The sequence below is a fragment of the Patella vulgata genome, chromosome 2 (assembly GCF_932274485.2).
Source record: "Patella vulgata chromosome 2, xgPatVulg1.2, whole genome shotgun sequence".
In the NCBI taxonomy this organism is placed as follows: Eukaryota; Metazoa; Mollusca; class Gastropoda; family Patellidae; genus Patella; species Patella vulgata.
In genome coordinates this window covers 91890187-91913522 of record NC_065880.2, presented here as the reverse complement: position 1 = coordinate 91913522, position 23336 = coordinate 91890187, and the positions used below count along the sequence as shown (strand labels likewise).

At 38.6% G+C, this 23336-nt stretch overlaps 2 protein-coding genes across 3 annotated transcripts; one reads left to right on the top strand and one right to left on the bottom strand.

Annotated features, from left to right (window-relative positions):
* The first annotated feature begins 76 nt into the window (after positions 1-76).
* LOC126810144 (uncharacterized) lies at positions 77-4940 on the top strand. Of its 2 annotated transcripts, none has more exons than XM_050535143.1 (4): positions 77-140; positions 1636-1756; positions 2271-2586; positions 3883-4940. In XM_050535143.1, exons 3-4 carry the CDS (start codon positions 2274-2276, stop codon positions 4143-4145), a joined length of 576 nt encoding a protein of 191 aa, XP_050391100.1. In that variant the 5' UTR covers positions 77-140; positions 1636-1756; positions 2271-2273; the 3' UTR covers positions 4146-4940. The 2 variants fall into 2 exon arrangements, with proteins under 2 accessions (XP_050391100.1, XP_050391099.1); XM_050535142.2 differs by having other exon boundaries at positions 87-203.
* A 6996-nt stretch (positions 4941-11936) lies between these two features.
* LOC126810073 (putative ankyrin repeat protein RF_0381) lies at positions 11937-22681 on the bottom strand. The gene is made up of 2 exons (XM_050535029.2): positions 22544-22681; positions 11937-16239 (listed from the first exon to the last, which is right to left on the bottom strand). The coding sequence occupies exon 2, from the start codon at positions 16133-16135 to the stop codon at positions 14150-14152; it is 1986 nt and encodes a 661-aa protein (XP_050390986.1). The 5' UTR covers positions 16136-16239; positions 22544-22681; the 3' UTR covers positions 11937-14149.
* Between the last annotated feature and the right edge of the window lie 655 nt (positions 22682-23336).

Sequence of the window (23336 nt, the reverse complement as noted above, 5' to 3'; positions counted from 1 at the left end):
ACAGACATGTCGAAAATCAATCGTGTTCTAATTGCATGCAATTTATGTCGTCTCTATTCCAAACGTCAATCCACTTCTAAAAATAGATCACGAAAAAACCCAAAACGAAATTCCTGGTATTCAGTGAAGTCCGATTCTAGGTAAATTTCACAACACTAGACTACCTGGAGAAAGGAAATATTTGCCATCTCCCCAGTCATTTTGTGAGTTTGACTTTTTTAAATTAAAATAAGAAGAGGATGTAGGCCTAAATACTTCAAATTTCACCAGGACAGTTCTCTGGCTAATAGGGGGGGATGGCCAAATGGTTAGTACATGCATGCTGTATCATAAGGCCTGTCATTGAGTCAACTGTCGTGGTTTCGAATCCCCGGTTGTATGTGACAAGGATTAGGGTCGCTTGTCCAACCTCATGGGTTTTCTCCGGGTCCTCCGGTTTCCTCCCACTGCTGAAGACCCCTACGCGCAAGCGAATTATTGAAGTAAAATTAAACCATTTAGTCCCGAAATGACCTAGTTTGTGTCGAGTGGACGTTAAACCCCATTTCTCTCTCTCTGGCTAATAATAGTGTAAATTGTCAACATCATATACTGTTGTAGGGTGAATTACGACCCGATAGTAAATGTTTAATACATCGTGCAATTGTAGTGAGGTGAATTACGACCCGATAGTAAATGCAATACGTCGTGCTAATCCGCACAGTATTAATTCAGTAAACTATATTTTAATGGATCTTAATTAATCCACAATTACCCCCCATTTATATCTATTTAATATTGTCTTATATATTTCTTTAATTACCGGTCTCCAGTATTTTTTGTTTTACACTTTAAATTGACCTTATAAATTGTAATTATTGGACTAAAGCATTTTAAGTTACCATGGTGTATTGTTTGTATAGACGATAGATTTGTAGGATTAATGCCGTAGGAGATGCGTGGGGATATATAGACCCAAATAACAGAATTAGAGGGTTAAGCCTTCTAGAAACCTGTCACAAGGAGATCAACTTCAGATCACATTCACATCTCCAAGGACAGACTTGATTTACCTGTAGCTGGATATTTGGAGACACAAGTTTATGTCAATTCCCATATCCACATTGGAGCTTATTTACTATTAAGCATTGAACCAATAATTGTTATATTAATTGTCTTCTGTAAGTTATGTTAACCAAAGCATATAGTAATATTAACAACCAACAAAAGGCCTGTCTTCATTTATTCAACCGCAAGAATTCCAGAAAATACACAAGAATTGCACTTGTACAATACAAATGACAAGCAGTTAAACTAGGGTAACATGATTCACCCAAATCTACCCTTACATGTATTTCAACTTACAAGACAATAATTTATATTGATATTTGATAATATACCGTTCTTTATGACAAATTGTCATTTTTTAAAATTTAAAATCGTAACGTTTTGGTGTCAATTAAACGCCCCCTAAAATACGATTTCCAAGCAAGTTCGGAAGTTGTAACCAAATCGGCGATTATTATAACTCATATCACAATAATTCATATCGACCCAATAACAGACCTTACGATCAAACACGCACGCGTTAACTATTCGGCCACCCAACCTGCCCAAAAATATATTGCTGAATTGTATTTTATATTTCTTATTCAGGAAAAAGATTACACGAGGAGTCTAATAAAAAATAGTATTAACCAAAATCTAAGCACTCTACAAAAAGGCTACATAACCAAAGCCAAAAAATAAAGATAAATCATATATACAGTATACAACGGTAAGTATTGTATTTTGAAAATGTAAGAGCTAAAATGTGTCTAGTTCTTGGGAGAGTGTGAAAAAACAAGGTCTGCCCGTGTACATATTGACATTCAAGTACAGCATCCCTTGATATTTGGATTTGATGAAGAATAAGTGGAAATGCCAATGCCTGGCCCAAATTCTCCTCCCTGGCCTTGTACATGTGGGAGTTGGGTGGTCAAACATGTGCACATGAAGGTCTGTCATTCCATCAAGGAGTAGGGTTGCCTGTCCAACTTCGTTGGTTTTCTCAGGGTCTTCTGGTTTCCTCCCACTGCTAAAGATCCCTACACACAAGGAAATTACTGAAATCAAATTCAACCATATGTTACCGAACTAATCTAGTTTGTGTCCAGTGGACCTTAAACCCCCTCTCTCTCTCTCTCTCTACTCTCTCTCTCTCTCCTCTCTCTCTCTCTCTCTCTCTCTGATTATGGGTAAAATTGAATTATTCAGTTGTTTTGGTATGTAACTGTTCTTTCTATCTTCAGACAATGGGAGATCCTTACAAGAAAATGCTGATTGAAATTGGATCCAAGATCAAAGAAAATGAGCTAAAAGTATTGATATTTTATGCACATGTTCCAGGAAAGATTAGAGAAAAGATAACAATGGCTATACAACTATTTGAAATCTTGGAGCAAAGAGAAGACTTGGGCCCCAAAAAGTTGGCATACCTTAAACAAATGTTGTCAAATTTATCAGAGCGGAAAGATCTATTAACTATTATAGAGACATATGAAAAATCTCCAAATGGAATTTCACGAGAAAATACTATGGATGCTGTGTCACATGTTCCCAATTCAGGTAAAACATTTACCATACCATCAATCTGGATTACCTGTTCAGGTAAAACATACCATCAATCTGGATTACCTGTTCAGACGTCGGGGTTTGGGTGACAGTCTGATTAAAACACAGATCCTATTTCATTTCGTTTTTTATAGTTCAAAATTTCATTTTTACTTGTCTTTACTACACTAGGATCTGGAAGATCTGGATGGTGTGTGGAATTAGCCAATGAAACGATCTGTTACGGCGAGGTTTTGGTGTGAGGTGCACGGAACTGTGGGTAACCCACTAGAAACATCAACGCTGATTGGTTAATCGGATCAAAAGCCGCTGTGACACAACCTCCCACTACACCCAGTCATATCTTCATGTAGTGGAGGCCGTCGAAAGTATAAAAAACGAAACGAAATGTAGATCTGTATTTTAATCAGATTGGTTGGGTGTCTGAACGGTCTAATAAGGTCTGTCATTGAGTCAAGTGGTTTGGTTTTGATCTCAGGCTTGTATGTGACACGGAATAGGGTCGCCTGGGTTTTTTCCGGGTCCTGTGGTTTCCGCCTACTGATACAGATGTTAATTAAAGTGAACCATATGTTAGTCCCGGAATAACCTAGTATGTGTCTAGTGTAGTACTTTGGATCTTAAGATCATATTGTACCTTTAACTAATTGTAAAGTCAAATCCCACGTACTAATAAATGACAAGTGTATATGTAAAAAACAGTGATAATTTGGTAAAATTCTTACCATTGTCAAAATATCCATCAAATTCTATCTGTTTATGTCATGTGGTTGATAGACCAAATAAGGTAGTGTTCTCAATGACAGACCTTATAATACAACGCGCATGCATTAACCATTCGGCCATCCAGCGCCCCATCAAGTAAACAGCCCTCGTTTAAACGTCGCCAGAAATAAACTTCTAAGTAACTTGCATTCCTTAAAATTGTGTCATTTGTTATTCTATTTATGGGGGTTGGATGGTCGAATGATATCATAAAGTCTGTCATTGAGTCAACTGGTGTGGTTTTGTTTCCCAAGTTGAACGTGACAAGGAGGAGGTTCGCCTGTCTAACCTCGTGGGTTTTCTCCAGGCCCTCTGGTTTCCTACCACTGCTAAAGACTCCTACGCGCAAGCGAATTATTGAAATAAAATTGAACCATATGTTAGTCCCGAAATGACCTAGTTTGTGTCGAGTGGACGTTAAACCCCCTTTCTCTTTCTCTCTCTCTCTCTCTTTCTCTCCCACTCTCTCTCTCTCTCTCTCTCCCACTCTCTCATACTCATAACACATATTACTCTATTTTACAGGACTTCAGAACGTGAGAACGATTTTAGCAAAGAATTTAGGAAAGAATTGGAGATTTTTATTCCGTCGATTGGGAGTAGCCGATGAAGACATTGAATATATAGATGACAAGTGTGATCGTGATATGAGAGAAAAGATCCATCAGACATTTCAGTTCTGGTTGGATAATAATAGACAAAATGCATCGTCAGAGACGATAATTACCGCTTTACGAAAAGAGGAGCGTAATGATATAATACGTAAAATTCAGTCTGGTGAAGATTAAAGAGTCGTGAACCCAGAAGGCCAAAAGATATATCTGAGGAGATCAGGGCCCTGTTTCACGAAATTTTAACTAAGAAAGTTGTATAAAACTATGAGGTTTCATTCTACTATAGATATGTGATTAAATTAGAAAAAACAGTTGCTGAATCAGCAACTTCACAAACAGATACATGATTAACAGTTGCTGAATCATCAACTTCACAAAGAGATACATGATAAACAGTTGCTGAATCAGCAACTTCACAAACATATACATGATGAAATTAGAATAAACAGTTGCTGAGTCAGCAGCAACTTCACAAACAGAATGATAGTAATAGTTATACCATATATCACCAGCACTATAGCTTACTCTTATATCAAATTCCAACAGCCAAGGGATCTTTGACGTGCACGCCAATGTGTACACGGGTCCGAATGACTAGACAGCTGTCCTTATCAGGGCCTCCGTTTTACACCACTGACAAGGGGAAACCACACTGACATGGCTCAGTTTTTCCTCCCATCCGTGATCAACTAGACTAATTTACTTGCCAGGCCCAGGTAGCCCGATGTACCCAAATTCACCATTATTTCAACTTATAAGTCAATAATTTCTATCAATATCTGATAATATACTGTTGTATATTCCAAATTTTCATTTTAAATTTACAATGGTATTGTTTTTGTGTCAAAATGCCTCTCAAAATGCGATTTCCAAGTAAGTTTGAAAGTTGTAACCAAATCCACCATTATTTTCACTTGTATCACAATAATTTATAATGATATTTGATAATATACTGTTCTTTAAAGCGTTGTATCATAAGGTCTGTCATTGAGTCAACTGGAGTGGTTTCGATTTCCCGGTTGTACATGACAAGGAGTAGGGCCACCTGTCCATCCTCGTGGGTTTTCTCTGGGGTCTCTGGTTTCCTTCCACTGCCAAAGACCCCTATGTGCCAGTAAATTAATAAAATAAAATTGAACCATATGTTAGTCCCGAAATGACCTAGTTTGTGTTGATCGCTCTCTCTCTCTCATGCAGGTGCATTATGGCCTACTCATATATCGAATTCCAGCGCGTATGGAGGCGGAGAAAACCCTGAAGTCAGGGGCGGATCTAGGAATTTTGAAAAGGGGGGGGGGGGGGCACTGCAAAATGAAGGCATTGACCGCGGAGACGGGGCACGCCGCTGTGGGGGGGGGGGGGGGTGTCCCCCAAGAAAATTATCCGTCATTTCCTTGCAACTGTAGCCATTCCAAGAGCTATTTCCCAGACTGGTGTGTTTGAGTCGATGGTTTGAGTCATTTGGACACAGATCACCAAATATTCCTACGCCGTCACCCACGAAACAAGGGCCAAAGCTATTTTTAGTCTTCCTCTCCCTTTTCCTTTTTCCCCCTTTTGCATGGCGATTTTTGTTGACTTTTTGGTGTAGAATTGAGGAAAAGGGTTTGAAAATACATTTTCTGCCAGGTTTTGGTGAATATTCATAATTTTGATGCGGAAGGATACAAGAGTTGAGAGGTTGGTTACGTTGAAATGTAGGGCCTGAAATTGCATGTTTACTTGTCTCTACTTCCAGCTTGTGTATCTCAAGTTTTTCATGAAGAACCTCATACGTGCTTTTGGGCAAGTGGTTGCCACATGTTGCTCCATCTGTGGTAGAAAGCGTTCTACCCAACGAAAATTTGGGAAAAAGTTAGAGCCGGTCTAAGATATGAGAATTAACATTGGAGTCAATGGGGAAATCTTTAGTGATCTGTGTCCTGTCTGTGTGTGATAAGGCTGTCACTGATATGCCTTAGTTTTGAAAATATGAAGATTAAATTCTCAGAAAATATGAATAAAATAGTTTGGCTACAGAAAAACTAAAAAAAGTTAATTAAAAAAAAAAAAATCAAAGTTTTGAAGAAAAATTGTGATTTTACTGCAAATTTCTCAATTTTCAATTTTTATTGAATTTTTAACAGTAAGTAAAATATTCTAATGCCCAATGTTGGCTTATTCAGTCTCAGAAAGCACAGATAAAATGAACAGTATTGAAATTTCACCAAATTTTGTCTAAAAATCAGGAATATTCACAAAAAATCTTGAGATTCCCCCCATTTGGATGTAGAAATTAATATTTTCATGACTACTAAAATGAGTCAAAAGGTCTAAAAATGCCCATATTTTCTTTGCTAATATAACTTAGATGGGATCTACATGTTTGTCAGGTTTAGAAATAGCTCCAGCTTTCCTACAGAAAATTGAAAATTGGTAACACTGAGTTAATAATGTACAGCAGATGGGTTTGTACAAAATGTTCAAAACAGGGGTTGGCTCAATTTTGCCACTATTTTACCCAGAATAAGCATTTTTTTCTTCTTTGAAACATTAAATTCTTGCATTTCCTTCATGTAGGAAGCAATATCCCAGCCTTTCTAGACATTTTTTACTCCATCATTCTTTTTAGAGAGGCAATAAATGCCCCACCCCACCCTTTTCTATTAATGTGTTTTGAGGGATTTAAATGCACCTGTGTTGACATGTAAATGATCTTAATTGGAATTTGTGGTTGAATTACAGCTAAGAATGTTATTTTTCACCCAAAAATATTTTTTTTGTGCATTTCAAGGATTTCTAACCCTTATTTGTTCAGAGTCAAACGTAGAACCCTGAGGCATTTCAGGCCAATGAGACCAGACCCAGATATAAAACTGGTGTAGATGTGTAAATGTCAGTTTAATGTTCAATATTTTCTTATCAAAATCCAGCATTTGTGGTGTTTGCTGCATTTATGTTGCCTATAAAACAATAAAATGTTAATTTTTCTCCTTTTCAGGCCTCTTTTTATGTTGTCAAGTCTGTCATGACTACTTTTTTGACTTCATTTTTTCAGGAAATTAATGTAAAGTTCCAGACATCTTGCTTCAGCACAAGGATTGCAATACAAATTTGTAACATGCCTCTGAGGTTTGAGATGTTGGAAACATTGAAATATTCCCAAATTTGTGAAAATTGTGTATTCTGTGACCCTTCTGTTAGAGAGGGGTGATCATAGACCAAATATGGCATTTTTTTTCATTCATCAAGGCCTATTTTTAACCATAATTCATATTTATTGCACCTATTTTAGTTTATATGTGCATATGTTAGCCAGGGATGGTAAAACATAGCTGTTAGACAGATTCCTTTGGTAGTGTAAGTTCTGCAACCATAGATTAGATTAATTCAATCAGTGGCATGTTCAGGGGGTAGGCATACATGTTTCAGTATAGATCTCTAATATTACAATCATTGCAACTGGTTTGCATTTTTTCTGTTTGCATATTGTCCACAGATTCTAAAAATATATTTCTTGTCCGTCCGGATATTTAAAAAAGTGGAAAATTATTGGTATTTTGAGAGATGCTACATGTAAATTTTGTACATTTTTCATCACATGGCAGTAAAAAATTATATTTTTGAAAAAAATTCCAAATTATGAGTGTTTTGTATGTAGTTTCTTTGTTACTTGTCTAATTTTTTCACAGAACTCAGATACTGCCTTTAATAAGAAAGATTTTTAAATTTTAGCACAAAAGGCCTATGGACCTGAGATGCACCAGTGTACATAAAGCAGCATGTGTACTTAAAGGGCCATCATTTTTACAGTTATTCTTTGATTTTGATTTTCTTTCACCGGCATGTTGCCAGAACACATGGGAAGGAAATAAAAAAGGCCTTTTGGTGATCCCTAAAGTTTCACCCCTATATAGGACACAGATCACCAATTATTCCTACGCCGTCACCCACGAAACAAGGGCCAAAGCTATTTTTAGTCTTCCTCTCCCTTTTCCTTTTTCCCCCTTTTGCATGGCGATTTTTGTTGACTTTTTGGTGTAGAATTGAGGTAAAGGGTTTGAAAATACATTTTCTGCCAGGTTTTGGTGAATATTCATAATTTTGATGCGGAAGGATACAAGAGTTGAGAGGTTGGTTACGTTGAAATGTAGGGCCTGAAATTGCATGTTTACTTGTCTCTAATTCCAGCTTGTGTATCTCAAGTTTTTCATGAAGAACCTCATACGTGCTTTTGGGCAAGTGGTTGCCACATGTTGCTCCATCTGTGGTAGAAAGCGTTCTACCCAACGAAAATTTGGGAAAAAGTTAGAGCCGGTCTAAGATATGAGAATTAACATTGGAGTCAATGGGGAAATCTTTAGTGATCTGTGTCCTGTCTGTGTGTGATAAGGCTGTCACTGATATGCCTTAGTTTTGAAAATATGAAGATTAAATTCTCAGAAAATATGAATAAAATAGTTTGGCTACAGAAAAACTAAAAAAAGTTAATTAAAAAAAAAAAAATCAAAGTTTTGAAGAAAAATTGTGATTTTACTGCAAATTTCTCAATTTTCAATTTTTATTGAATTTTTAACAGTAAGTAAAATATTCTAATGCCCAATGTTGGCTTATTCAGTCTCAGAAAGCACAGATAAAATGAACAGTATTGAAATTTCACCAAATTTTGTCTAAAAATCAGGAATATTCACAAAAAATCTTGAGATTCCCCCCATTTGGATGTAGAAATTAATATTTTCATGACTACTAAAATGAGTCAAAATGTCTAAAAATGCCCATATTTTCTTTGCTAATATAACTTAGATGGGATCTACATGTTTGTCAGGTTTAGAAATAGCTCCAGCTTTCCTACAGAAAATTGAAAATTGGTAACACTGAGTTAATAATGTACAGCAGATGGGTTTGTACAAAATGTTCAAAACAGGGGTTGGCTCAATTTTGCCACTATTTTACCCAGAATAAGCATTTTTTTCTTCTTTGAAACATTAAATTCTTGCATTTCCTTCATGTAGGAAGCAATATCCCAGCCTTTCTAGACATTTTTTACTCCATCATTCTTTTTAGAGAGGCAATAAATGCCCCACCCCACCCTTTTCTATTAATGTGTTTTGAGGGATTTAAATGCACCTGTGTTGACATGTAAATGATCTTAATTGGAATTTGTGGTTGAATTACAGCTAAGAATGTTATTTTTCACCCAAAAATATTTTTTTTGTGCATTTCAAGGATTTCTAACCCTTATTTGTTCAGAGTCAAACGTAGAACCCTGAGGCATTTCAGGCCAATGAGACCAGACCCAGATATAAAACTGGTGTAGATGTGTAAATGTCAGTTTAATGTTCAATATTTTCTTATCAAAATCCAGCATTTGTGGTGTTTGCTGCATTTATGTTGCCTATAAAACAATAAAATGTTAATTTTTCTCCTTTTCAGGCCTCTTTTTATGTTGTCAAGTCTGTCATGACTACTTTTTTGACTTCATTTTTTCAGGAAATTAATGTAAAGTTCCAGACATCTTGCTTCAGCACAAGGATTGCAATACAAATTTGTAACATGCCTCTGAGGTTTGAGATGTTGGAAACATTGAAATATTCCCAAATTTGTGAAAATTGTGTATTCTGTGACCCTTCTGTTAGAGAGGGGTGATCATAGACCAAATATGGCATTTTTTTTCATTCATCAAGGCCTATTTTTAACCATAATTCATATTTATTGCACCTATTTTAGTTTATATGTGCATATGTTAGCCAGGGATGGTAAAACATAGCTGTTAGACAGATTCCTTTGGTAGTGTAAGTTCTGCAACCATAGATTAGATTAATTCAATCAGTGGCATGTTCAGGGGGTAGGCATACATGTTTCAGTATAGATCTCTAATATTACAATCATTGCAACTGGTTTGCATTTTTTCTGTTTGCATATTGTCCACAGATTCTAAAAATATATTTCTTGTCCGTCCGGATATTTAAAAAAGTGGAAAATTATTGGTATTTTGAGAGATGCTACATGTAAATTTTGTACATTTTTCATCACATGGCAGTAAAAAATTATATTTTTGAAAAAAATTCCAAATTATGAGTGTTTTGTATGTAGTTTCTTTGTTACTTGTCTAATTTTTTCACAGAACTCAGATACTGCCTTTAATAAGAAAGATTTTTAAATTTTAGCACAAAAGGCCTATGGACCTGAGATGCACCAGTGTACATAATGCAGCATGTGTACTTAAAGGACCATCATTTTTACAGTTATTCTTTGATTTTGATTTTCTTTCACCGGCATGTTGCCAGAACACATGGGAAGGAAATAAAAAAGGCCTTTTGGTGATCCCTAAAGTTTCACCCCTATATAGGACACAGATCACCAATTATTCCTACGCCGTCACCCACGAAACAAGGGCCAAAGCTATTTTTAGTCTTCCTCTCCCTTTTCCTTTTTCCCCCTTTTGCATGGCGATTTTTGTTGACTTTTTGGTGTAGAATTGAGGTAAAGGGTTTGAAAATACATTTTCTGCCAGGTTTTGGTGAATATTCATAATTTTGATGCGGAAGGATACAAGAGTTGAGAGGTTGGTTACGTTGAAATGTAGGGCCTGAAATTGCATGTTTACTTGTCTCTAATTCCAGCTTGTGTATCTCAAGTTTTTCATGAAGAACCTCATACGTGCTTTTGGGCAAGTGGTTGCCACATGTTGCTCCATCTGTGGTAGAAAGCGTTCTACCCAACGAAAATTTGGGAAAAAGTTAGAGCCGGTCTAAGATACGAGAATTAACATTGGAGTCAATGGGGAAATCTTTAGTGATCTGTGTCCATTTGGGATCCCTACAACAGGTTGGGAACGGACATATTTGAGTCTGAGAAAAGGCACTTTCAGCAGTAAAAAAGGGCGCTGTCGAAAATTAGGGGGGGCTCGCGCCCCTCGTGCCCCCCATTGAATCCACCTCTGGAAGTTAAACAGAGCTAAATCTGCCTATTGCAAGTCTTCTTTAGGCCTGAAATGTTATCTGATCTATTAACATAAAACTATAATCAACTCTCGATGCCATCCCGATTTTAAGTAGATTAGAAAGGTTCAACCAAATAATGATTTAATTTAAAGTCAACAAAACATGCGCCCACAGCAGCTAAATCGTCTGAGCAGCAGACATGTGTTTTTGCCTATTTATTTTTTTGTAGGTAATGGGGGGAAGGAGGGGTTTACAAGACAATTTCATACAGACCAGATTATAATTTTCGTCCTTTGAGGGATCACATGGTTCTACAAAGTGAAACAAGGGCCATAACCCTAGAAGTTATTACCGGAAACTCAATGGGATTGAATTGAATTGAAATGAGGGTAAGCTTACTCTTCCGGACACCTGTTACCACTGTTTGTCGTGTATTTTGTACACGGTGAACAGTCCATATGCTGATTACACTATTTTGCCTTATAACACTATTTTGCCTATACTGTTTTTTTAGGACTTCGAATTTTGTCTAATGGTTTGGATTGTTCGTACTTGTTTTTATTTTATTTATACTACTTTTCTGCTCCAACTGGACTCATGAAGACAGAAATTCAATAGAAATCATCATTTCACTTATTTAAATGATGCATATAAATATAAATTTCATACAGATTGGATGATAACTTTTGGCACTACATGGTTCACAAGGTTCAACAAAGTGAAACACGGGCCATAACTGTAGACGTGATTAACGGAAATTGCTGAAATTCAACAGACTTCTTCGTTTCACTAATTTAAATAATGCATATATATTTCATACAGATCAGATGATCAATTTTTGCGTTATAGAGTTCACAATGTTCATCAAAGTGAAACAAGGGCCATAACTCTAGGAGTTATAAACGGAAATTGCTGAAATTCCATAGGTGTCTTCATCTCACTAAAGTAAACATAAAGCGTTATACAGACCAATTTCTCTGCCCCCCACCCTTTCCCGCCACCCCTACATTAATCGGAAACAGGCCAAGAAACTCAAGGTATATATGCTTAAAGATAAAATCAACTTTATTGTATTGAACACTTGAGATACATTATAAAAATCACTGAAAAAAAAATTAATAAAAATAGAAATAAATTATTATTGTTATAATTTTAAAAAACAAAACAAAAATAATTAATTTACTCTCGGTATTGGAATGTACATAGGGACAGTTTTTGAACATTTTGAGAGGAAGCTGGCCAGGCCCTCATGTGTCTTAAACATACATTATGCAAGAGCTAAATCTGCCCGTTGTAGGTCTTTCTTTGGGTCTGAAATGTTTTCTAAATTATTAATTAGACATTAATTAACTGATGCAGGCCATAATCAACTCTCGATGGCATCGGATTTCTCCGATATTAAATAGATTAGAATATTTTAGCCATATTTTAATATAATTCAAATATGGAGGAGCGAGAGTTAGCTTCGAACAACCAGTACGGTGGTTGAAATTATTGTACACGTCTTATCAAACCTTCAAAGGCTAATATCTTCGTTCGCAATAGGGTAATTTGAATGAAATTTTCAAATTATTCATTTTACATTATCTTTTATCGAACTATTATAGTAAGAACGGTTAGCTCTTTATCATCTAAATCTTACATACTGTATCTTTAATTCGGGAATGTGACACGGCGAGTGGTGGTCACGTTGGGTCAGGGAAATGTATTTGGCAGGACCAATAATTCCTGCTTTTATTAATTCATATATGTGAGCTTATTGCGCTGATAACAAACAGATTTCATCGTCAAGTCAGTTGAATTTATTTTCCAGAGATGATCTGAAATTAACGTCTTCCATGCATCCGTGAAGTCGAATCTCATTTTTAGTTGCAAAATCTAAGCCACGGAAGTTTTACGAGCCGTAAAAATGTGGACATCAACATGAAAACGATCGATTAGAAAGGTGAAGGCCGTGTCTTTATTTACTCAAATTTAAAACAAATTATTATAACGTCTCATTGAAATGAAATGAAATGGGGTTTAACGTCCTACTGTTTTGCTCCCAAACTGGGCTAATGAAGACGGGCATACGCCATACTGCCAAGGGATCTTTTACGCCAATTTGTACACGGGACCTCGGCTCAAGTAAAGTAATTTGACTGAAAGTTTCAGCATAGTTCCTTTACATTATCTTGCTAATCTTCCATAATGGCCCTTTACTTCCAACCCACTTTTTAATTCATGGATTAAGTTCAGACTGCGCCTTTTAAATCGTATTTATCTATATATTTTTTTAAAAACAATATGTTTATTGAGATTTGTACCTGAATAAGGATTAGGGAACAGACATAGCCTATATTAAACCCCTCTCCCTGTCCAATTATAGTTTCATGTATTTTTTTCTATGATTAAACATGCATTATACAAGAGCTAAATCTGCTTATTGCAGGTCTTTCTTTAGGCCTAAAATGTTATCTAAATTATTAATTAGACATTAATTAACTTATCCAGATCATAATCAACTCTAGATGGCATCGCTAGCCTGTGATCTTAAGTGGATTGTGAGCCGATTTACTGCATAACTTTCCTTCTCGATTAAACGATTAAATGGCTAATCGAGACAATGCTGTTTATCGTACTGATTTTTGTAATGATGACCGAGGCTAGGAAGAAATTTCATTCGCTTAGTTCTCGGTTCATAGTGGATCAATTTGAATGATATTTTCAGCAAATTGCCTTTACGTTATCTAGTTTTTAATGATTATAGTGAGAACTGCCAACTCGTTATCGAATCTCACATAATGTACCTTTAAAATACAGATCTGTATTTCGTTTCGTTTTTTTTTTATACTTTCGATGGCCTACACTACATGAAGATGTGACCAGTAACAGTTGTACTAGGAAGTCGCGTCAGGGGTCATACGAGCGGCTTTTATCCTATGACGTCATACATCGAATCAAACAATCAGCGTTGACGTTTCTACTGGTTTACCCACAGTTACGTGCAGAGCACGCTAAGAACTCGCCGTAACAAACCGTTTCATTGGCTAATCCATTCCCTGACACCATCCAGGGTTATATAACAACTCTTCCAGGTCCTAGTGTTGTGAAGACAAGTAAAACGAAATTGTGAAATATAAAAAACGAAATAAAATGAAATGAAATTGAGTTTAACGTCCTACTGTTCTGCTCCGACTGGGGTAATGAAGACGGGGAAACGAAACGATACAGGATCTGTGTTTTAATGAGATTGTGTATTTGTCTATTCCTCCACTAATCATCTTGAGATTCTCCATCACTACTACTTGATTCAGCATCCGACTCGTCGTTAAGAGAGCACGTGTTCTTGTGGTACATCATCCTGTAATGTGTGGTGTCGTCCTGTTTTTGTTGACTATAGTAAACACGGATATGACTGGCATAATACTTTTCATGGAAACATTTCTCAGTAATAAGATCCATTGACCACACGTCATTGGTGAAATATTTGGTCGGTAAGACATCTTTCATTAAAATGAATGATTGTAGCGTAGTGGGTAAGCCAAGTGTGGTTACGGTCTTCTTAATACCAAGCCCTAGTGCTTGTCGAATAATTCGCCTGCATTCAGATTGCAGCGTCATTTTGAGACGGAATGAAGGGAAGTCGTCTTGGACCTGAGCATTAGGCCTATCCGGTAGAGCGTGGGAATGTTTAGTCATGTCGTCTGACGCCCATTTAATGATATTTAGCGACATCCCACTCTGATACATCGTGCATAGAAGAGCTTTACGACAATTAACAAAATCAGCAGTCCTGTTCTGAAGAAATCCGCTCGGATCAAAACAAAATCTTTTATATAAATGACAGTTCTCCGAAATTAAAAAGTCCACTAGTGCTCTGCAAGCAGTTTTATGTCTGAGTGTGCGTAAAGCAGACTGTAGAATTGTATTACCGCCGTAATCTGGAATGTTGAGAAATTTAAAACCGGCATTAAATAAGTACAAAAAGCATTTCACATCATGAGATTCATTCTCCTTTATGGTAATATACTGTATAGCGGATTTTCCCAAATTATCTAAAAGAGTCACGTCGGCTCCGACATCTAACAGGGTTTTGACTAGGCGGGAATCGTTGCTGCTGGCTGCAAGCATCAAAGGCGTTCGACCATGCCTATCACGTTCATTTACGCGGACTCCGCGCCCTAATAAAAAACATACACAACTTAAATATAATTTATGGTTGTCAGAAACCGATAAACCGGAAGTTATTAAATTCATTTCAGAACACGAGAAACCGATAATACAAAGATGCAGTGCGTTGTGGCCCCTGTTATTAGTCAGACCGAGTTCACTCCCCTTTATCTTGGACATGGCTTCCATGCATTTGATGTTCATCATGAATGCTGCCACCATGAAGGGCGTGTCGCCATTTTTATTTCTTTGATTGATGTCGACCCCCTCAACAATTAATTTTTCTAAGTCGTAATCCATTTTAAAATCTCTGGCTCTAACCAAATGATGAAGGATGTTTTCGCCGGATTCATTCAATTCGTTAAAAGTTATGTTTTTACCTAGCAGATAATCAAGTGATGTGAAATCGGAACAGCTTAAAACATTACATAGCAACGCGTTGTTCTTATTCTCTTTCAGGGCGTCTATTCCTAACGTTTTAAAATACTCTAAAATATTAAGACTGGGATCAAGAGTGTAGATACGTCTGGAGCTAGGGTTGCGGACCACACCTGCATGGAAACAGTAGTGACAAACAGTTCTACCGCGCTTATCTCGAGCATTAACATCGGCGCCTTTTTGAATGAGCATCTTAATAAGATCTGTATTCCTGTATCTGGTAGCTATCATCAATGGCGTCACGCCATCGGCATCAGACGAATTTACGTCACAGCCCGCTGTTAACAGCATAGTACTCAAACTTTTTCTGCCTTTAACATAGCGATATATGGAGGCCTTCAAGGGCGGTTCCTTTGTCTTCCCCCCTCTCAGATTTACGTTACATTTATTTCGGATCAAAACACGCACCACATCTTCGTTGGCATGCCTTACAGCGATGAATAATGGCGTCTTTCCTTTTCCATTCTGTATATCAAAATCTATTCCCGAATCCACGAATTTCTGAACTAAATATGCTTTATCCGTATGGGGGTTTAAATTAGCGGCCAAATAATGAAGTGCGGTATTTTGGAATGAATCCAGAAGATTAACATCGGCACCATTGTCTATCAAATACTCCACTACGTCTGTCATTCCTCTCGGCGCCGCCATTTTGAATTCTCACTGGAAAGTCAACAACAATTAGTAATCCTGGACAATATTATCTGTTGAATCCTGTCTGCAAGGCAAATCACTTTTTATTGGATAATGAAAATCTGAAATGTATAAATAAATATATTTGAAATATCTTCTTGTTGGAAAATAAAACTCCAGGTAAGGCCACACTCAATTGCTATAGGCCTACAACAATGTACCATCGGCGTGGATTTGTTTCAACAGCTCCTACTTTAACCGTCCTACTTTTCTGCAAATGAGGACCGGAATATACCATGCAGCCTGCTATGGGAACATGAAATGAAATGAAATTGGGGTTTAACGTCCTACTGCTTTGCGCCGACTGGGCTAATAAAGACGGGCATACGCCATAATGGGCCATGGCGGGGGCGGGGGGGGGGGGTGTTCCCGGGTAGCAGCACATGGTCTACTCTTATATCGAATTCCAACTGCCAAGGGATCTTTTTAGTACACACCATCCGGACTACTAAACAGCTGTCTTTGCCAGACCCTCCGTCCTGCACCACTGACAAGGGGAAACTACATCAACCCCTAGGATAGCGAGCCAGCATCTTACCCACTTACTTAGTCATCGTGGCTCCGCCTATGGGAGAAATCTGGACCGAGCAGTGGCGTTTCTGCCTACTCTTCGTGGAATTCCAACTTGTCAAGGAGTTGTTTATGCGAAAAATTTAATGACATAAACTTATATATAACACTTTAATATGGAGGAAAGGTTCTACATTCATAAACAGGATGTTTACAAAAGCCTGGTTTTTGGGGTTTTGGGTCAGTCTACTGAGACTGAATGAACAAGGGTGATAGAACAGTCCACTATTGCAGTGATGATGTTATGGCGGGGGTGACAGGTTCTAACTGCTGTTAGCTGGAACTATGACAGAGACCTTGGTATTTTGTACCATCCGAACGACTAGACAACGTTCGCCCATTTAACACTGACATGTGAAAAACAACCCTTAAAACTCCTAACAAACTTGGTTGACCTACACTGGGATCGAACTCAGACGCCTTACACAGTGGGTACATGACTCCCACATTTTAGCACCTGACGTCACACATACTGTAGTATACGCTGTATAAGCACAGAGTAAAAATAACTCTGTGGTATAACTATAAGTGGTGGCCGCATAGTGGCGGATCTGGAAGCTATGTTGCATGGGAGGGGGGCGCTATTGCACTTTCGTACCTCTACCAGTTCCCGTGGTCGTAGGAACTTGAAATTATTAGAGGATGTTAAGGGGGACTAGCAATGACCACACACCAAATTTCAGCCGAATCGATCAATAACATTTTTATTTTACCGACCTTTTAATTTCTAACGAGAGAGAACTTCATCTGTTTGACGCCATTTGCTTTGTTTACTATTTAGACTCGAATAACAAGACACTAAGACGGAAACCGACACACTGCACTAGCTGCCTATCTCTGCAGTTCATAAAAATTAATATAATTTTCGTATACTTTAATTTTTGCGCGAAGCCACGATGTTCTATAAAATACTATTTGGTGTTGATCAGTGGATTGGCCTTTAGGTGTGAATATTGCCGTGACCTTGATTTTGACCTTGAGTCTTAACTTCCCATCCATCTCGGGCCCTTTGTGTTTATGCGTGCCGTGACCTTATTTCTTACTGTATTATCAAAGTTAATGTTCGAGGTGAAAGCAGAGACGGCGTCATTCAGAAAAGATAATTGGGTCAAAGTCGTAGGTCAAGGTCATGTTACAGAAAACTAAACTCAAACTTTTCAAAGTCATTTTTGGGACAGGGCCAGGGTAAACGTCGATGGTTCAAGCCAAGATGATGGGCTTTGAAAATGGTTACGGGTCAAGCTCGTAAGTCAAGGTCAAATGTCCCAAAACTGACCTTGAAAAGTTTGAGTTCAGTTTTCTATAACATGACCTTGACCTACGACTTTGACCCAATTATCTTTTCTGAATGACGCCGTCTCTGCTTTCACCTCGAACATTAACTTTGATAATACAGTAAGAAATAAGGTCACGGCACGCATAAACGCAAAGGGCCCGAGATGGATGGGAAGTTTGGACTCAAGGTCGAAGTCGAGGACACGGATGGTTAAAGGTGACTAGTGGAGGTCACCACGAACTTTCACATTGACCACGCCCATTGACTTCCTTTCGGGCATGGGCCCCTCTGCGTTTGACCGTTTTCTGACCGAGCAGTGTGCGACAGGACCAAGGTAAACGCCCATGATTCAAGCCAAGTTGATAGCCTTCGAAAATGGTTACGGGGTCAAGGTTGTAAGTCAAGGTCAAATGTCCCAAAACTGACTTTGAAAAGTTTGAGTTTAGTTTTCTGTAACATGACCTTGACCTACGACTTTGACCTTTTTAACTTTTCTGAAGGACGTTGTCTCTGCTTTCACCTCAAGCATTAACTTTGATAATACAGTAAGAAATAGGGTCACGGCAAGCATAAACGAAAAGGGCCCGAGATGGATGGGAAGTTTGGACTCAAGGTCAAAGTCAAGGTCACGGATGATTAAAGGTGACTAGTGGAGGTCACCACAACCTTTCACATTGACCACGCCCATTGACTTCCTTTCGGACACGGGCCCTTTGCGTTTGACACTTTTCTGACCGAACAGTGTGCGACAGGACCAAAGTAAACGTCGATGGTTCAAGCCAAGGTGATAGCCTTCGAAAATGGTTACAAGGTCAAGGCCTTAAGTCAAGGTCAAATGTCCCAAAACTGACTTTGAAAAGTCCGAGTTTAGTTTTCTGTAAGATGACCTTGACCTACGACTTTGACCCAATTATCTTTTCTGGAGGACGTCGTCTCTGCTTTCACCTCGAACATTAACTTTGATAATACAGTTAGAAATAAGGCCACGGCAAGCATAAACGCAAAGGGCCCGAGATGGATGGGACGTTTGGCCTCAAGGTCAAAATCAAGGTCACGGCAATATTTACACCTAAAGGCCAATCCACTGATCAACACCAAATAGTATTTTATAGAAAATGGTGGCTTCGCGCAAAAATTAAAGTATACGAAAATTATATTAATTTTTATGAACTGCAGTGTTAGGCAGCTAGTGCAGTGTGTCGGTTTCCGTCTAAGTGTCTTGTTATTCGAGTCGGTTTCCGTCTTAGTGTCTTGTTATTCAAGTCTAATTAGTAAACAAAGCAAATGGCGTCAAACGGATGAAGTTCTCTCTCGTTAGAAATTAAAAGGTCGGTAAAATAAAAAGTTATTTATCGATTTGGCTGAAATTTGGTTTGTGGTCATTGCTAGCCCCCCTTAACATCCTCTGAAAATTTCAAGTGCCTATGACCACGGGAACTGGTAGAGGTACGAAAGTGCAATAGCGCCGGGAGGGGTAGGGGGAGGTCGAAATCTATGTTGTATGTATGTTCGTAGTTTTGTCGTAATCCGACCCCACATGAGGTATCAATTCAACCAGCTTGATCACGTGACCTCCTGCAAAAAGCTTCGCCCCCTCAACTTTACAGCACCCCTGAGAACACTACCCGCCCCCTCGCTGCTCTGAGCTAATTAATACGGCCCTGTAACCAGCATATATCAATTTCAAAACAATCAGATGATAAATGTAGCCTGTAGAGTGTTCACAAGAAATTGTGGACGGCGGGCGGACGGACGTACGGACAGGGGCGACGGCAAAATACGATCACATTTCCATGTGGGTGTATAAAAAGCGTAGATCGGACTAACCAGGTGTAAACGACTGCTGTTCAATTTGGACTATTTCGCCGAACAATATTGATTAGAATTTATGATAAAAAATTTAAAATTGAATATAATCACTTTATAATATATCACATTATGTGCTTTTACACCCATTATCGTCTATTTTATGGTTTCACAGAATAAAGTCATACGCCCAGTTAGTGCTAAATAATAAGGTCAGCTCAATTTTTCGTCATAGGTCACGAGATGTAAACAGGGGCCTGTTTCATAAAATTTTAACTAAAGATAAAATCCAAATTTTAGTAGATACTTCAATTTTGATTGGCTAAGCACTAAAATCAATCTAATATTATCCAATCAAATTACTAAAATTTGGATTTTATCTTAGTTAAAATTTCGACAAACAGGGCCCAGTACTAGCGCTAATCCAAACCCTAACCTAACCCTGGACCTAGCCCCAATGCTTACCCTAACCCTAACCTACAATCCAGGCCCGTAGCCAGCTTCCTAGCTTCGGAGGGGCAGTGAAGTTTTTAGGGGGGGGGGACACCCAGCACAGTCTACAGTAGGTAATTTAGAGCTATGGTCGGCAAATTTAAATTTTCGGGGGGGGGGGCAAAACATCTTTTCGGAGGGGGGGCATGCCCCCACCCTTGCCCCTCTCTGGCTACGGGCCTGTACAATCTCGCCAACAATCACGTGCCTTAACCTTATACATCTCAACGACCTTGACAAAAACTGAGCCGGCCTTAACAAATAGATTTAGCTCATATACGCCCGTTAAACAGTTTTCATTGTATGAATGAAGCCACGTGATATGCAGTTTTGGTTCAATCGATCTTTTTATAGCAACTGTATGAATGGGGTCATGTGATATGCAAATAAAGATTAAATAACTGGTTGTGACTTGAAAGCCGATTCGACAAGGTCAACTGTGAGGTAGTGGCTTGCAGATTGAGTTATATCACATATTACTCAAGGGCGAGGGATTGGTATTCTTAACAGAATTCACGATAGATGTATTTTCCCCCATGGGAATTCCCACAGTCCCGCCCACAACCCGATGAAAACATTGACACCACTGGTCCATGGAAATTCCCACAGCCTCGCCCACTACCGGACGAAAAAAAGAGACCACTGGTCCATGGAAATTCCCACAGCCTCGCCCACTACCGGACGAAAAAAAGAGACCACTGGTCCATGGAAATTCCCACAGCCTCGCCCACTACCGGACGAAAAAAAGAGACCACTGGTCCATGGAAATTCCCACAGCCTCGCCCACTACCGGACGAAAAAAAGAGACCACTGGTCCATGGAAATTCCCACAGCCTCGCCCACTACCGGACGAAAAAAAGAGACCACTGGTCCATGGAAATTCCCACAGCCTCGCCCACTACCGGACGAAAAAAAGAGACCACTGGTCCATGGAAATTCCCACAGCCTCGCCCACTACCGGACGAAAAAAAGAGACCACTGGTCCATGGAAATTCCCACAGCCTCGCCCACTACCGGACGAAAAAAAGAGACCACTGGTCCATGGAAATTCCCACAGCCTCGCCCACTACCGGACGAAAAAAAGAGACCACTGGTCCATGGAAATTCCCACAGCCTCGCCCACTACCGGACGAAAAAAAGAGACCACTGGTAGTTTATGAGAGAGAGATGGGGGTCATTTCGGGACTAAGATATGGTTAAATTTTATTTCAATTAATTGGCTTCCGCGTAGGAGTCTTTAGCAGAGAGAGGGACCAAAGGACCCGGAGAAAACCCACGGGGTTGGAGTGGTCTAGAAGGCTTACGTAAAGTAGTCATGTACGCCGAGTTAAACGCCCCAAGGGTGAGGGACAGGGATATGTATTCCTAACCTTAATCCAGAAATCCCAATAGATGTGTCTTCCTTATGGAAACTCCCTGTAGTCCCGCAAAACGGGCTAAAAATAGACACAATATAAGAGTAAGACTTGCGTAAAGTATGTATCAATACTAAATGAAGAGAGAGCTATAAGAGACTAGAGAGAGAGAGAGAGAGAGAGAGAGAGTGATGGGATTTAACGTCCACTCGACACAAACTAGGTCATTTTTGGGACTAACATATATGTTTCAATTTTATTGTAATAATTCGCTTGCGCGTAGGGGTCTTTAGCAGTGGGAGGAAACCGGAGGACCCGGAGAAAACCCACGAGGTTGGACGGGCGACCCTACTCCTTGTCACCCACAACCGGGGAATCGAAACCTCGCCAGTTGACTCAATGACAGACCTTATGATACTGCGCGCACGCGTTAACCATTCGGCCATGAAACAGGACATATTAATTTAGGTCATGTATAACTTGAAACCAGGAAGGTATTCATAGTGGCTAGTTTCGATGTAACAGTGGAGATAATGTGAAAAATATCGTATAATATTTATATGAACAGCTAGTCTCACTGATATCAGATCGTAATTTCTATCTAGTTTTGAAATTAAATCATTGACGACAGGTCGGTATGATGATTGTATATGACACGGTTATAACGTTTATTCATCGTGACTAGTTTCGATATAACAAGTGGAGATCGAGAGAATGTGAAATATATCGTATGATAATTACGAACAGTCTGACTGAGATCAGATCGAATTTCTGTCTAATTTAATAATCCCCGACGTAGCCTACACGATGGAAGTAAATATATATATACAGGGCCGATATTATATTAAGCTACTCGTATATACATACCACACAGCCAACAACTTGTCATTCCATTTATAACTCCTGGTGATCGAAGCTACAACGTGCGTCATCAAAATGATACATTACCGTCTCACGACCCACGCGTCTTGGCAATCGAGATTATATAGGCGGTTTTGTACACTACTGCGCGGCATGTTCAATTCAATAGATATTTATAATTTACAGGCTTTATTGTGTTACAAAGTTATATAGTGCATTGAGTAGCGCACCTTACACTAACAGTAACATCTTAACACTTATTTTACTTGGAACTGGGCTATATAACTTGTTAACCAGAACTGTCTTCTTACACTTCAACTAGCCCCCTTGGTTTCAAACAAAATAATTGTGTTTTGCCATCCTGGTGGGCTTCTTTTAAAAAAAATAATCTTTGGGTATATATAGCTAATATATTTAATGGGTTATCAACTAGCGGGGGTGTGTGGGCGCAAAAAGTTTCACCCACACACCCCCTGTGAAAATATTATCGACCATAAAAATAAAAAATAGACATTGGCCGTCAATTTTACAGCACCCCTGAGAACACTTCACGCCCCCCTTAAAATGTTTCATGGGTGAACACTTATAACATTTGAGATAAATTGAAGGCATACGGTACTTAAAATGTTTCATGGGTGAACAGTGAACACTTATATATATAACATTTAAGATAAACTTAATGCATAATTTTAATATATTTAATGGGTGATCACTTATAATATTTAAGATAAATTGAAGGCAAGTGGGTGATCACTTAATTGTAGGCCTATATATACATGTACGGTTATATCATGCACGC

Coding starts and splice junctions, on each gene's coding strand:
- LOC126810144 (XM_050535143.1), top strand. CDS start 2,274: ATGGGAGATCCTTACAAGAAAATGCTGATTGAAATTGGATCCAAGATC. Junction 2,587..3,882: donor GTCACATGTTCCCAATTCAG/GTAAAACATTTA, acceptor TCTATTTTACAG/GACTTCAGAACGTGAGAACG.
- LOC126810073 (XM_050535029.2), bottom strand. CDS start 16,135: ATGGCGGCGCCGAGAGGAATGACAGACGTAGTGGAGTATTTGATAGAC.